The sequence below is a fragment of the Pogonomyrmex barbatus genome, unplaced genomic scaffold (genome assembly GCF_055798465.1).
Source record: "Pogonomyrmex barbatus isolate J1 unplaced genomic scaffold, ASM5579846v1 scaffold4, whole genome shotgun sequence".
Taxonomy (NCBI): Eukaryota; Metazoa; Arthropoda; class Insecta; order Hymenoptera; family Formicidae; genus Pogonomyrmex; species Pogonomyrmex barbatus.
The window spans coordinates 9,977,801-9,993,074 of NW_028297138.1; the positions used below are offsets into that span (position 1 = coordinate 9,977,801).

Below are 15,274 nucleotides of genomic sequence, written 5' to 3' on the forward strand. Positions count from 1 at the left end.
TTAATAACAAAAATTTGACAGACTTTATTCTGCACGACCACAACAGCTTCCTCAATCCTGAACGAGCCCTCAGAAATTGTAAGAAACACAAGAAATTTTTCGGAGAAAAATTAACGAAGGCAACTAGGATTCGAACTCGGGATCCTTTACCTCGAATCATGACACTCAATCTGCACGACCACAATAGTTTCAATGTTATAACAATCTCCGAATCCTATCAACTATTTAAACCTTACGGCTTTTTATGTTCCTCGGCCAACTCGACCATTCTAAAAAGCACATTTGTCCCCGAATGTATTCCGTTCTTTCGCCGCCCCTCAATGACGCTATGCTTCAATATTCTATCTCTCGAATTCAATTCTTTTTTTTTTTTCGGATTCAACCTCTCACACTCGCATCATCACAGAACAACTCACAGAAAAGCTAACCCGACATCTCCTTGAGCTAGATCAATTTCCACCACGTCCTCCACGTCTTCGTCTCTCAATTTAGACTCGGCGCAAGTCGTGTAGGAAGTCATCCTCAATCCTGGACGAGCCCTCAGAAATTATAAGAAACATTCGGAAAAAAATTAACGAAGGCTTCGTTCTTCGTATTATCGTCACAAAACAGCTAATTATAACCCACATATATAATAATAACCCACAGAAAAGCTAATCCGACATCTCTATAAGCTAGATCAATCTCTACCAACGTCTTCGTCTCTCAATTTAGACTTTTACTATTCCTCTTATTGTTCCTACAATATACAAGAGATTTGCTTAGATAACTTATATTTAATATTCAAAATTTTTAGAGATTTTTTTAAAGAGTCAGACAACTTTATTTCCATCCAGATTTTAATAGACGTTGTAACTTAAATAGATAAGATAATGATTTTGTACGAATGTCTTATATTAAAGTACTTTTATAAAAATCATGAAATTGTCCTCAATACAAATACAATTTCTGATTTCAATCATTGAATTCAGAAATTGTATTTCATTTAATCATTAGAATTAAATTTCTAGATATCCAAATGACTATTAATCGACTTTGTACAGAAGGCGATTTATACGCTGTATAAATAAGTAAAAGCAAATCTATGTGACATGGATTGACAATCCATGGAACATAGATAGATTATCACATTAATTATTAAAAATTTTCTATCCTTTCTCTTATTTCTATTTCAAAGTACAAGTTTTATATATATTCATCGAATTATATACATCATCGAAGCAATCATTTACATAACATTGATAATCAACATGGATATCTTATCTAATTAATAAATTGTCAAAATTCTATATTACGAAAAAAATCTTTTTACACATTCTTATGTATGTTACATTATCATACTTTCGAAGTATATGTACGATATCTGTCTCCAATAGTAAGTATTTTATTTTAAAAATTATTACTGAATTTAAATTGAAATTACTGAATTTATCTATACGAACTCAGAGCGCACACGTAATTTCTTTCAAAGTATATTCAAAGTATATCTCAAAATATATTCTTTTGAAATACTCAACCTTTCTTACTGATTTTTCTGATAATGAGACAGATCTCGTTCATTTTGATTATTTTAAATTATATTTAGTTAGAATTATGTTGTATATAAATAAAGAATTTATTTTTATGATTGATCAAAACATTTTTGTTATAAGAACTAATATTTTATCATTATAAAAACTAATTCAATTGAATGATATCAATGTTCCAGTGAAGAAAATTGATAACTAAAAAAATTAATAAAAATGTTGCTAAACAATTTATATTTTGTCTGTTAAATAGAATAATGCAAACTTCGTTAGTTAAATTTGCAATAAAAATAATTTTGTTTGTATTCATTTTAAAATCTTATAATTAGTTAAAAATTATAATTTATCATCACGATAGACAACAGAAGTCTGCTTTGCTGTTATCTATCATATCTGTAATTTGTATTAGTAAAAAAAGTTTCTTCAACTGTTATTGAAGGAACAGTCGAAGCAACTTTATTAGAATTAATTTTCAATGTATTATTTTTAATCGTCCAACATTTTCGTTTGTGACGCCATAACATATGCAGTGTCAGTGACGCTTTGCTATGATAGGGGCGATGAGTTCTTCCTCGTGCAGGCGCATTTTTGGGACACAAATGACACCTGAATGTTCTTTGTATCCATTTTTTTGCAGTTTTCATTTTTTTAATTTTATATTTACAACTACGTCTTACGTTTTGTAGACCTAGGGCGAGAATGAAATCATTTTTATGATGATCTCGATGCCATATGATTTTTTTCGGTTGGCTTTGTTTTCGCGATCGTTTTCCACCTCGTCTTTGATTTTCCTTTCCGTCTTGTTTATTCTCGGATTCCTGTGTTAATGATGGCTCCAAAAGTATATCGTTAATTTCTGTCTGTAGTGGTGATTGATTGCTGCATATAAAATCAGAATTAAATGTATCAGTAGCGTCATTCCTATTGCGAATGTTCAAATACGTTTGAACATCGTTATCCCTATCGTTCTTGAAATCGCAGATGCAACAAATGTCGAGATCACGATTGTATGCCTCGCGATTACCCTTACGTCGGACGACATCGTCATCGTTGTCGTCATCGTCACCGTTGGTGACGCCCATGCGACGGTGCGACCGCTTCTCCTCCTCCGTGGGGTATGCCATAGTCGCTGCAGTTGCAGGGGACTTTACCATCTCGTGGCTGCAACCACCGCGGCACTGTTCCATAAGTTACGTTCGCGTCATTTTTCTACCAAAGTACGAGTGTTCGTCGTACCACAACGTGAGAGAAATAAAAAAATTGTATAACTAAACAAAGACATCCAGCAATAACGCGTACGCCATCGCACGAATTGCGAGCGCAGTCTATGACACCGAAAGCAAACGAAGCGTGCACATGGTGATATGCAAGATCAAGAGATCTCGAACTAAAAAATAATATCAAAAAATGACGCTAGAACGTAACATAAAATATAGGAGGAGGAGGAATGGATAGTGACGCGAGATGACGAATCGTCTTATCGTATTACAGACGGGTTACGATCGATACATGTTGACTTCGCATTAAATTCAATCGTGACAAAAAAATATGATGTAAATCGTCCGTGCAATAGCGGACAGAGGCGATGGCAAAAAGTTAATGTATATAAATCGTAACTCGTCCTTAAGCACGCTAACATTGGTCGGATGAGCGAACGTAACATACGTTTAATCATGGTATTTATTGCAATTAATGAGAACTAAAAAGATGGGAAACGCAACAACATGCAATTAATTGAATAAAGAAATGGAAGCCGAGTATCACGTGCAACAGCGGTAAACTCACCCGAGTATAGTAGTTGGTGGTATCACAGTGGTAGCAGGTGCAATTGCTGGAGCTGATGCTGGAAAAACGGGTGGTCCAGGTGGCGGTCGTCCTCCTCCCACGGGACTATAAATTCAATAATAAATAATTGCGTAAATTATATTTACGAGAGGAAGAAATGCTTCGGATTCCTGCGAAAAGATTAGTCTTGAAAATTTTAATATCTTTATTTTACAAAATTTTACGAAGAATTTATTTAAAATAGAAATATCTCTATTTACTATACACAGAGAGAATGATTTCTTTGGATCTAATAAATTTTATTATTATTTATTCAAAGAAATTTATTTTTTAAAATAGTCCAATCAAATCAATTATTAATTCAACAAATTCTATTGTTCGATTGTTCAAATAATAAATAGCTTTATTTTAAATAAAATATTTATTTAATAAATTATTTGAAAAACAATAACGCTCTTTATTTACGCTTTACAATATTAAAGCATCTCTTTTTTTCATTGAAACAATATTTAATCTAGCCAAACAAAGTATTATTTAGTCAAAAAATAAATTTTCATTCGAATATCAATTTAACATGTCGTTTTTAGAAGTGAATAAAAATAATAAAGTATGATTATCAAAAAAATGAACAGTCTATGAATTAGTTTATATTTTATAATTTATCAGAATATGCCGAAATAAATATAAATATACAATATCTCGTAAATTGACTTTTTGATGATCGTATTTAATATTTTATCTATTCATAAATTTTTCGGGCGTTTCATAGTATGAGTACTAGTAATTTTATTTCAGTTATAACATTTAAAAAAACTTTTAATTTATTATTATAAAATAGATAAATCTCTCTATATGAAAATTAAGAATTTGGCACAAATATTGTTTTCTCATTTAAATTTGTTCTATAGATTTCATCATAAATTTTATCAAATCTTACCGTACTAATTGTTTTGTCGAAAGGACAATATTAATGCCCACTTGTGTTTCCGCGTTGAATTGATTTTGTCCTTATAGCTATCACAATATACTTTATCACGATAGTTTATTGACTGTTATGTTTATTGTTTATTGTTCACAATGTTTTATAAACGTCAAACGAGAAATATCCAGTTTCATAAGGATAACTCCCGCACAGTTTTATCATGTTAAAATCGTTTTTATTCGCGACGATATCTAGGGACCTTCGCCCTGAATCGCACTGTGTCCGAACACGTTGGTTCTCGCGTAAGCACGACAATGCCTGAGGACTAGTGTTAATTCTGATTCGTACTGAGCACATTCCTGGTATATTTATGTAGGCACAGCAACGCCTGGGGAACTACTGCTCTCAGGCGTAGTCTTAAGCCTTACTGCAAATTTTACGCACTCCTCGAGACACTCACCGTTCACTAGTTAACGATAGACTGCACAGTTTTTCCGACGATGAATTTCATAGGATCGTCCCCCTCCCTTCTATTCATAAGGAATAACTCGGCAGTGAAAAGATGAGAAAAGAGAGTAGTCACATTGTCTCGTCTATGGCATTGGCTTAGAATTGGCAAACGCGTGAGCGGTGATATCACAGCTATTCATAAGCAGTAGTTCGGCAACGAAAAATTGACAAACGCGGATGATATCACAGCCGAAGTGTCGAAACTGACTTCTTACACGTCGCGCTCGTCGGCGCGTTCTTTAGAAATAATTTGGAATATCCGAGTGCATATATACATGTATATTTGAATATGTATATGTACGTACGTGAGTGTGGTCGCCACGTGTTCGAATTTTATATTTTTTATTTGGTCATGCACGACTTATAAGTATCTTACTTAATACTAATGACATTAATAATGATCAAATATAAAGTTAAGAATTGTCTTACTGCAGAGGTTGGTGTCGATTATTCGGTGGAGGTGCCGGCTGCGCAATTGATGTGGATGGTCCACCACTACCGCGGTGAGACATCTGATGTATTTGCAATTGTGCTGCATCGTCGCCGAGATACGGACATTTGGAACATTGTCTTCTATTGTGCACCTTTAACACGTGTGTCGCGAGCCGCTCGGCGCGTGCTGCTTTGTATTCGCATAAGCTACATGCGAATGGCTTCGTATGGGTATTCATATGCCGCTTTAAACACCAATTATCGACTCCGGTCCAAGGGCAATACATACAGGTATACCTTTAAATCAAGATTGCATTAATGCTACAATATGATTATGCCAAGTTTGATTTATAACGGCTAATCTAAAAATGAACGCATGAAAAATGTCGAACGCCCCAATACTTATTTGTGTATAAACACGATAATTTTAAATTTACATAAATTCGACGTTTAAATATTTCATTTTTAAAAAGGTGATATTAATTGAAATCTAATGTATTGTTGTTCTTTTTCTCCGATGTGATTATATCAATTTCAACATGTTGGTAATGTGTGATTTCATACTGTAAGTGATATCATGACTGTCCCTCTTCCTTCTATTCATAATGAAGAATTCGGCAATGAGAAAAGGTAGAAAAATGAAAAAAGGGTAGTCACATTGTCTCGTCATTGGCATTGGCATCAGAATTGGCAAACGCGCGGCACGCCGCGCTCATCAGTGCATTTTTTAGAAATAATTTGGATAAATAATATTTTTATAGTTTTATTTAATTTCATTTAATAGTCTTTAAAAAAATGTTGAAGCAACGAGTTCAGCATCCCCTTAATGTTAAAGTTAATTATATAATTTATATAAAATTAATTATACAATTATTTTTTTTATTAAGGATTTATAAATTTGTTATTAGACTAATATAGTATTATTATCTTTGTTTCAAAAAATAAATCAGAGCGCTTTACAATATTTTAGTAAAATATTATATAAATTAATGATAGTTGGAGAAGAAACGCGACAAAACGAAAATAATAAAGCATACCTTCGTTCTTGCGTGTTTTTGGAGCTACCCTTAAGATGACTTTTACTATTACATCCTCCATTTTGCACTCGTCTGCCTGTGTTACAGCTGTTTGCATCAGATTGTATAATAGCTGGAGAAGGCATGATTATCGCTTGATGAATACCGCTGATACTGGTACTAGTGCTTGATGTGGCAGCAGTTGGTTGTAACTGATAGCCCTTGTTGCTGGCGAAACCGAATTGATTGCTCATGTGTTGCTGCTGCGATTGCTGCTGACTATTTGCATTAACGGTCGCTGGCGTTGCTGTCGAGTCCTGTTGTAACGGCTTAGAGCTAGACGGTGGCCTTCGTATCCTCGATACGTCATATGGATGATCACGATGCATCCTCATGAAATGTTTTTTCACGTGGTCCGCACGATTAAATGGTTTATAACACATATAGCAGTGAAATGGCTTTTCTTCACGATGAATGTTTTCATGTCGCGTGAAAAGATCTCGTCTGTCCGTACCGTAATTACAGAATGCACAGGCGTAACGTTTAGGATTCGTGGACGCCGTAACAGGAGTAGACATCGTAGATGCATTCTGCAAAAATTACGCTGTTTTAATATAAATTTTAAATAAATGTTACATCTTATAGTTATAATGAGTACATTGAAAGTTGGTATGTGGTCGGTAAGGTTGTGAGATGTATCTTATTATTTTAGTTTTGTTAAATATAGTATATTAAAATTATGTGTTTCCAATAATAAAATATGATATATAACTATTGTTCTCTCGTTAGTAATAGTTGACTTTTCGACTTATAGTGCTTATAAATTTATTTCTTTGACTTTTTACTAAAAAATTTGAACCACATTTTATTGTAACTAATTGATTATTATATTAGATTTGTATATTTTATATATTTATTTTGCTTGCATTAATATTTATGTTTCGATTCTTATTGTTTCTCTTTTTTATTTACTAATTACATTATTTTATTATTACTTTGGATCATGAAAAAGTAGAAAATCACTATCTTCTTACTAATAATTTTTTCAAACGTTAGAAAAATTAAAAAAATTTTTACTTTTTTTTTAGAAATAAGAATTTTATGTTTTGAATTTAAATTAACAAAATTCTTTCTTTTTTTTGTAATTTTTAAATGTTAGTATATTGCACAAGTGTAAATGAAAACATTATAAAATGTTTGAAACAATAATTTTCTTCTGATATATAATTTACGTATAATGTAGTGTCTTATATAGACTATTTCCTGTAAGTCCAATCATTTAAAATATCTTCGTTCAATGATACGAAAAAATAACAGAAAAGTTGTTCATTTCGAAAGGGCAAGTATTATGATAGACAGTATCTTTTAATACCTATTATTTTACGAGATTTCGAGATCAACATTTTTTTCATATTTTCATTAAAATGTAGTTCATAAAAAAATTAATTCAATCATAAAATTGTTAAACATAAAAAATCATATTTGATTCTTAAGATCAACATTTCTACATAGTTGAATTGTTTTGAACTACATTTACTACATTAATTAAAATATACCATCTCATTTAAAATAATGTTGATCTCAAAATGATTGAATTACAGGATGTACTCTATATAATATAAATGCAATACTTGTTGCAAATGCTGCGGTACGGAGGCTGATGACATATCTTGCATAAGGAAGTTCGATGTAACTGGTAGTGGTGCCGTAGGTACAGTTTGTGTTTCTTGAGTTCTTCGAGAAGGGGGAGCCGCCCTCTCGGCGCGTTCACGGAGTCTTTCTAAATACATGACCATATCTTCGACCTTGAAATCTGTTTGCAAATAATCTTTGCGCGGTGAGTGATGCCTGTTTCTACTGCTATCTGTTAGAATTCTTGATGGATGATGCTCTATAAAATGCTCGGCGATCTCTCGTGGTCCACTAGTCATAATTTCACCTAAAAATGGGTAAAATTAATTTAATTCCAAAAAGTTTTTAAATTTGATAAATTATATTAAAAAATTTCGAACTGCAAGTTATTGTTATTCTATAACAATCTATTCGTCCAAATAAGATAAAAAAATTTTTACGAGCAAATAAAATTTCAATAGTAATAAAAAAATAGAATAATGATATTTAGAAGATTATAAATATTCTTATTAAAGCATCGAATTAAAACATTATTACAGTTATGTAAAAAATTTCGAATAACTCTCTTTTAATTTTTTTAATTATTTTATTATATTTTTTTTTAACTTTTTTATTATATTTTTAAACTATTTCTCTTTGCTTTCAACTGAAGTATTACTTACTTCTTTTTAATTTAGCAACTATTGAATTTATCAAATTCATTCTCCGAAAGATTATAAACTATGATGCTTAAATTTGTTTTATATGTTATGTTGAGAAATGTCGTATTGTTATATTTTTCATATTTTTATCATTATAAGTTCAATTTATTATAGTCAAATTTATTTAATTTGATAGGTGTAAACATAAATTCCTTATTTTTATTTTCATTGTTTTAAGGATGATTATAGTTATGATTTTAGTTAAAATAACTTAATTTTGTCATTTACTTCAGCAGTATAAATCAAGGAAATGCAAGGACACTGATGTATCGTCGTCGTTCAAAATGGTACGATCAGTAATTAGTAGGGGAACCTTTCTCACTATCTACCCCTGCTAATCAACTTATTTTTATCTTGCGTCAGTTAAACTTTTTACACTATTGGATAGAAAATTACTCAACTATACTCTGTGTGCTCTATCGATCTAGACCTTTAAGCGTGAGATTGTAAACAAGTTAGCCTCGCAAAAAAATTTTTCAGAAAGGTTTATAGAATATTATTAGATACACCAGTGCATTTAAATGAAATCGGATTATTACACGAATATTTTCAATGTACAAAAGTCGTGTAAATGTACCACATTCGTCACATCGCCATATAGCTTTTCCGGCATGGTAAGCCGCGATTCGACTTCCATCAGTTCCTTTATAAGGTTCATCCTCATATGTCCAGTTTCCGTCGTCACTGCCGTCGGTGCCGTTTCCAGTATCTTCATCATTTTTGTAGGAAACTGATGCTTCAAACTCATTTTGTACACTCGACGCTGCATTAAAATTGTGATAAAGCATATTAGACCCTTCGCGTTTAAAATGGCGAAAAAAATTCATCGCGCTTTAATGAAATGAAGCACTCATTAAACACCTAAACATATCAATCAATTAATTAGTTATTAAATAAGAATTAACATTACATAATTAAGATAAAACAATATAATTAAAACAATACAATTAAAATAAGTACAATTTCAAAACCAAATTATTTATGAAAAATAAAATTTTCTTGATTGCGGGATATAACTAACTATAATTAACTTACTAATTATAATTACTAACTAATTATAATTAACTTCAAATAATTAAATAGTTTAAATAATTTAAGTAATTTTGAACCGAATAATTTTAATGATGAATTGTATGGATGACATATGCACGTCTAACTGTGATTGCCTTTTCTATGTACTGTAAAGCTTACGAGAGAAAGATATTTACTAAAAATCATGACAATTTTTCAACAAATTTAATATATTTTTAATATATTTTTATTATATCTTCTTTGATATTATGTAATTGTTTTATTAACAAATACAATCTATTGTTAATAATAATTAAATGTCAATAAAGTACAACAATATTTATTGTTAATTTATTATAGAACACTTTTATAAAAAATTAACTTACTTCTGTGATCGGGATCCTCCCCATAAAGTTTTTTGGTTATTTCTCTAAACATATCTTCATAATCCAGTCTAGTGCTGTTTGCATCCATTTTGAATATTTCTAATGGTCAGTCAGTTTCCGCAGAACAATAAACCTTTTCCCTTCCTTTTGTGAAACCTCCCCCTATTCCTTTGTGAAACCTTCCTACCTGAGTGTATAAGCAGCGACTTCCGAAAATATCTAAACTTGAGAAAGACCTTTCTATTTAGTATGCTTTTCTCTCTGGTATGCTTAATACTAAAATGTATTTTATATTTTAATGTAAATGTAAAAGACTAACGAGACAAATGATATATTCATATATACTATTATACAAAATATATATATATATATATATAAATGTTGAAAATTTTTACTTCATTAAATAAATTCAATCAAGAAGATAAAATTTTAATTATTAAAATGTTATAGCATGTATTAAATTGTGTATAAAGAATATATAAAATATCATTCATCTTGTGTTCTTATATTTTATTATATATTAAGTAGCATATTAAGTAGCATGATGTGTGTGTGTGTGTAAAATATAAAAATTCTCAGCATCTTTTTAACTTTTGAATCTTTATTCTAATAATAAATAATCAATTTTTAATAATAAATTGATCGTGTACAATTTTCGTTTACAATGCGATAATTTTTTTGCAAATTTATTTAATTATTTTGGAAAAATTTCTTTGCATGTAATAAATTGATAAATTTTGTTGAAAAATGCCATTGCCTACAATATTTTCTCTAAACGCGACGTTATTTTTCTTTTCAATGCACGAACATATTGATCGCTTTTCATTATTTTCTCAACTGAAACTAATTGATCTTGATTTTATATACATAATTGTAAATAAAGATTATTTTATTATTATCTTCATGATTAATGATCGTTTTAGTAATAATAAATTTAAACATTTGTTGATTGATTTGAAATAAACTTGATGAAAATGAGGACCGATTACTATTTTCCTTTGTTTTTATGATATTCTCACAAATCATGATGCCCACAAATTTGAAAATAAGAAATTATTTAGCGACATTTCTCTTTTATTTAAGATATTTATTTAAGATATTATAATATTTTATTTAAGATATTTATTTAAGATATTATAAGAAATTAGAAAATTATAACAATTTTAAAAATAATAAGTGTTTAAATATAATAAATATTATAATAATTAATATATAAAATTGTATAATGGAATATATGTATTAGCTATAGAAATAATTATTGATATCTAATAAAAGTATTTTTATTATATATGGAAAGTTCTATTATTCTCAATTTCACACAATTGTGTGTAGATCAATATTAAAGGTGTTTTATCAGATAACTAAATGGAAATTATACTAAATGATAAGAAAATGATAATATAAAAGCTATTTATCAACATTTTTATCGTTTAAATATATTATGACACATCTCCGTGTGTCTATCATAAATAAAGAATAAGTACATATATTCAAATGCTCAGAATTTTGTGACGCATAAGAATAAAGAAACGAGAAGTAGCACAAAGACTTAGAAAAATAATATAAGTAATTTCATAGTAAATTTTCTAACGACTTAGTTAACAAAATTAAATTTAAAATCAATAACATATAAAACGAGTTACGCTTCGAACGGATCATATTTTTCTTGCGATCAATAATAGAGAAATATGCCGTAGGGAAAATTTGAAAAGTTTTAACGATATTTAATTTTTTTGTTAATTTTAAATGCAATTAATTGTCTTCTATCACATTAATTTATCTTATTATGATAATATCAGTATTTTTTGTAAATTTGATCTCATAATATAAAAATAATTTTTATTACATATTTTTCTATTGCTCCAAATTATTATAATTTTATAATCGGTATTTAAATAAATAAAAACAATTTCTTTCTAAGAAGATGCTTTTATAAAGATGCTTTTTATAAAGTTTCCTAAATTTTAGAAGATATTCATCAATTAAGTTTAAGTCTGTTATTATAAAATTTTCTTCAAATTATGTTTTTACTTTTAACAGAATAATTATTCTTATTATTTTGTCAAGATTTAAAAATTGTGTGAAAAAAATGTTACATACTCTATATACACATATATATTTTTTTTCTATGTATTTTAAGTATTGAATTTTCATTTCCTCGCAAATAGGTTTTTGACATGATTTTAGATTGATAAGTATATATTTATTAATTTATTTTGATCGTTTTAATAATTCATATCATCTCTTTTATTTTTATAAATACCGTGTTTTTAATCGATTGAAATCAAATAATGCATACGCGTGAATTTAATGTTGAACTCTGCAGGGGTAGCGACAGCATCCGGAAAGAGGAAAGAGCCATGTATTGATCGCGCGCCACGATTACTCGAGGAACTGAGAGGGGAACCGAACAACCCTGCCAGTAACCCTGTGTTGTATGTGCGTGTGCGCATATACTGGGACCGGCCATATACGTGCACGTGGAGGGGAAAGCAAAGAACATGTCTGTGGAAGGGGTTCTGTGAAGAATAAATCAATATGCCCCTCCGCCACCGATCGAGGGCATGTCCCCCTAGAAACGACAGATGGTGGAGTGTAGAGGGTGTTGTACACCGAACTAGCGGAGCTTCTCGTTTCTACGCCTGGTTGAGAACCTCTACGTGTTACAGCGCAAAGGGGAAGAGTAGAAAAGTCTGAAAGGAGAAGAAGGAGAGATGATACGGCGGCGGGAACACGTTCGGTCGGAATAAAGGCAAAGACACAATCCCCGAGAAAGAAAGAAAGAGTCAGATAGATGACGAGAGAGAAAGAGAGAGAGAGAGAGAGAGAGAGAAAGAGAGAGAATAAGAGAGGGAGAGAGACAGAGAAGACACGCGCACAGTGTTCCATTCAAATCCATCCGGAAATTATTGCCGGTGTACCAAGGACATCAGGCGACCAGACAGGTCTCCTTTTCGCGCCCGCGCATCCACATGTACAACAACAACACGATCGCATATACGCATAAATAGTCGCGTGTGTACAGTCGAAAAATTCATTCTTTCCTCGATCTTCGCTCTTCGTCGCTTGTACGCATGGCGGCCGGTGGGGCGCGCGAAACAGCCGTCGCCATCGGCGGCCGTTCTCATCCCGTTGCCGCAAACGCGTAAACACGGCACGAGAAAAAGGCCGCGGCAAACGCCGTCGGCCCGTCGACCGTGCTCGGGCATCGCGTAGCACGATCTCGCGGAGCACCCGCGAATGGCCGCCCCCGCGCGCACACGCGCGCTCATGGAACACACATGGGCACCCGGCACCTCTCTCCGTCTGCCTCACTGCGCGCGAAACACCGACGAACACACGGACGTCGAGACGTCGCACATATAGCCGCGCGCTCCGCGCGTCTCGATGGGTATTCGCGTGCGGCCTATTCGCGATACACACAATACGTCGGCTGGGACGGCGGCCTCTCCTCTCGCTTTCGTTTGCGCGTCGCGGACCGTAGTCACCATTCGTAGTCGCTCTCACATTCGATTCTCACTCTCTACTTGCTTTTACTCCTCGCACCTTATTTCTCGCCGTCCCACTTTGCACTTTCTCCCGATTACACGTTTCTTGGCGCGCAACCCGTGAAAAGAAGTGAAGCAGTGTATACGAGTCTCGGGAGGAACGTCGTCGGCGAAGACACAGATAAAGATCTAGTACTCGTACTGACGCTAGACGATGATGACGCCGAACACATCGAATGCTTGAGGCACACAAACGCGGTGAAGAACACGATGCGAAATCCCACTACGCCTTGTGTATGGACACGAAAAAGTGTTCAGTCTTAGAAATTACTTACATTCCTGTGCCGTTGACGAAGACCAAGTGTAAGATGCTCACGAAAATCGTTGTTCGAGGAAACGTTATGCTGGTTCGGTTGCAGGTTGTTTCCTCGACGGCAGTCGGGTGGCGAGTGGGTGGGTAGGCGGGGTGGCAGGCGGACAGAAGTGGGTGGCTCAAGCGGGTTGGGAGCAGTGGTGTGTGGGTGGTGGCGTGAGGGAACCCAATACCACCCTCCTCGCCCATTCAATCCTCCAGTATTAGGGGGAGCAGTCAGGCCTGTTTCCACTCCCCTCCCTCCCACCATACACCCAACAGCTCACCACACAGCTGGCGACGATGGACCCGTTTGTACATGTGTGTGTAGACTTCGTCTTACACGCATATACCCATACAAGAAAATATACCCGCCCCCAAAACTCCCTGTATGTCCGTCTCTCTACACGTGTTCACGACGCAGTCGAGAACTCCAGGGGCGAATTAGTGAGAGAGATAGAAAAGTTGCGAGTAATAGTTTAGGTATTCCTTTCAAATCCTTTTTTCCTGGAAAACCTCTAAAAAGGTCTAACCTGAGAATTTCAAAGGTCTCTCCTAGCACGTGTATAGATTTCTGTGTTAATTTAGCCTTGAAATTATGTAGCTCTTTGCAAGAAAAGACCTTCCAGTTAATTTAAGGCCAGGTAAAAATATTTTTCTCAAAGGAAGAAAAAAAAGCATTTTGGAAAGCAAGGTTTTCTCGATACTTGCAGTCTTCCAGTATTTATAAACTTTTAGATCACTCTTTGAGTTGAAAAATATACACTCGTTTCATTGTATGGAATTCATTTATAGACGCGTTAGGTTTTTTAAAGAATAATTTTTTTATCAAGTCTCTTGTTTTTTTTGTTTTTTTTTTGTTTTTTTTTTTTACATAGAAAAGGACAAATACTAATAATCAGAATTATAAAAAAAATTCCCATAATGTTTCTGTTAGTATTTTAATCAAGATTAACATTATCGATGTGAAAACAATGTCTTTAGCATTAGCAATAGTTTCATATCTCTTTAGGAGATACCGCTGCCATATATCGTACGTTAAACGCAGAACTAATCTATCTAAGGCAAGAGTACTGATAACAAAAGCCTGGCTTCGGCCGATAAGCAAGCAGTCGACCAAACCGACTGTTCTAGAAACCAGTTTGGATTCTGGGTCGGTTCTTGCCGAGTTCCCTACCGAGAGTACGAAAGGTTGTACCAGCGGCTCCCGGCTCCCGCTGCTCCGGCAACCTTCATTTACATTCTGTCCGGCGTTACCATGTGTAACGTTCCATGACGCGGGTCTGAAATTAACTTCCAGCGCCCCGTCACTTCGTTATCGTGCAGCCGGAGGCCGCCCCGTGCATGGACGAGCGCGAATCATTCAACAGGAGCGACCGGAGATACACCTGCATCGCATCCGAGTTACAATTTAGGAACGTGGAGTGCATCGGGCCGCTGCCGACATCGGCATATTGATCCCTTGCTCCTGTTCCAGACATTCCCTTACGCTCGCGCGCGTCGCCCGTCTCTT

The 15,274-nt window shown here is 33.5% G+C and overlaps 1 protein-coding gene across 5 annotated transcripts; it reads right to left on the reverse strand.

The window, feature by feature from the left end:
* Positions 1-358: 358 nt before the first annotated feature.
* Positions 359-14,385, reverse strand: chn (zinc finger transcriptional factor charlatan). Of its 5 annotated transcripts, XM_089080845.1 has the most exons (9): positions 13,745-14,385; positions 12,221-12,614; positions 9,922-10,145; positions 9,102-9,287; positions 7,823-8,130; positions 6,213-6,781; positions 5,173-5,472; positions 3,312-3,416; positions 359-2,687 (listed from the first exon to the last, which is right to left on the reverse strand). In XM_089080845.1, exons 3-9 carry the CDS (start codon positions 10,007-10,009, stop codon positions 1,907-1,909), a joined length of 2,337 nt encoding a protein of 778 aa, XP_088936971.1. In that variant the 5' UTR covers positions 10,010-10,145; positions 12,221-12,614; positions 13,745-14,385; the 3' UTR covers positions 359-1,906. The 5 variants fall into 5 exon arrangements, with proteins under 5 accessions (XP_088936971.1, XP_025073216.2, XP_025073214.2 ...); XM_025217431.2 differs by lacking the exon at positions 12,221-12,614 and having other exon boundaries at positions 9,922-10,140; XM_025217429.2 differs by lacking the exon at positions 12,221-12,614.
* Between the last annotated feature and the right edge of the window lie 889 nt (positions 14,386-15,274).

Coding starts and splice junctions, on each gene's coding strand:
- chn (XM_025217431.2), bottom strand. CDS start 10,009: ATGGATGCAAACAGCACTAGACTGGATTATGAAGATATGTTTAGAGAA. Junction 9,288..9,921: donor GGAGGATCCCGATCACAGAA/GTAAGTTAATTT, acceptor ATTTTAATGCAG/CGTCGAGTGTACAAAATGAG. Junction 8,131..9,101: donor ATGGCGATGTGACGAATGTG/GTACATTTACAC, acceptor ACCCATTTTTAG/GTGAAATTATGACTAGTGGA.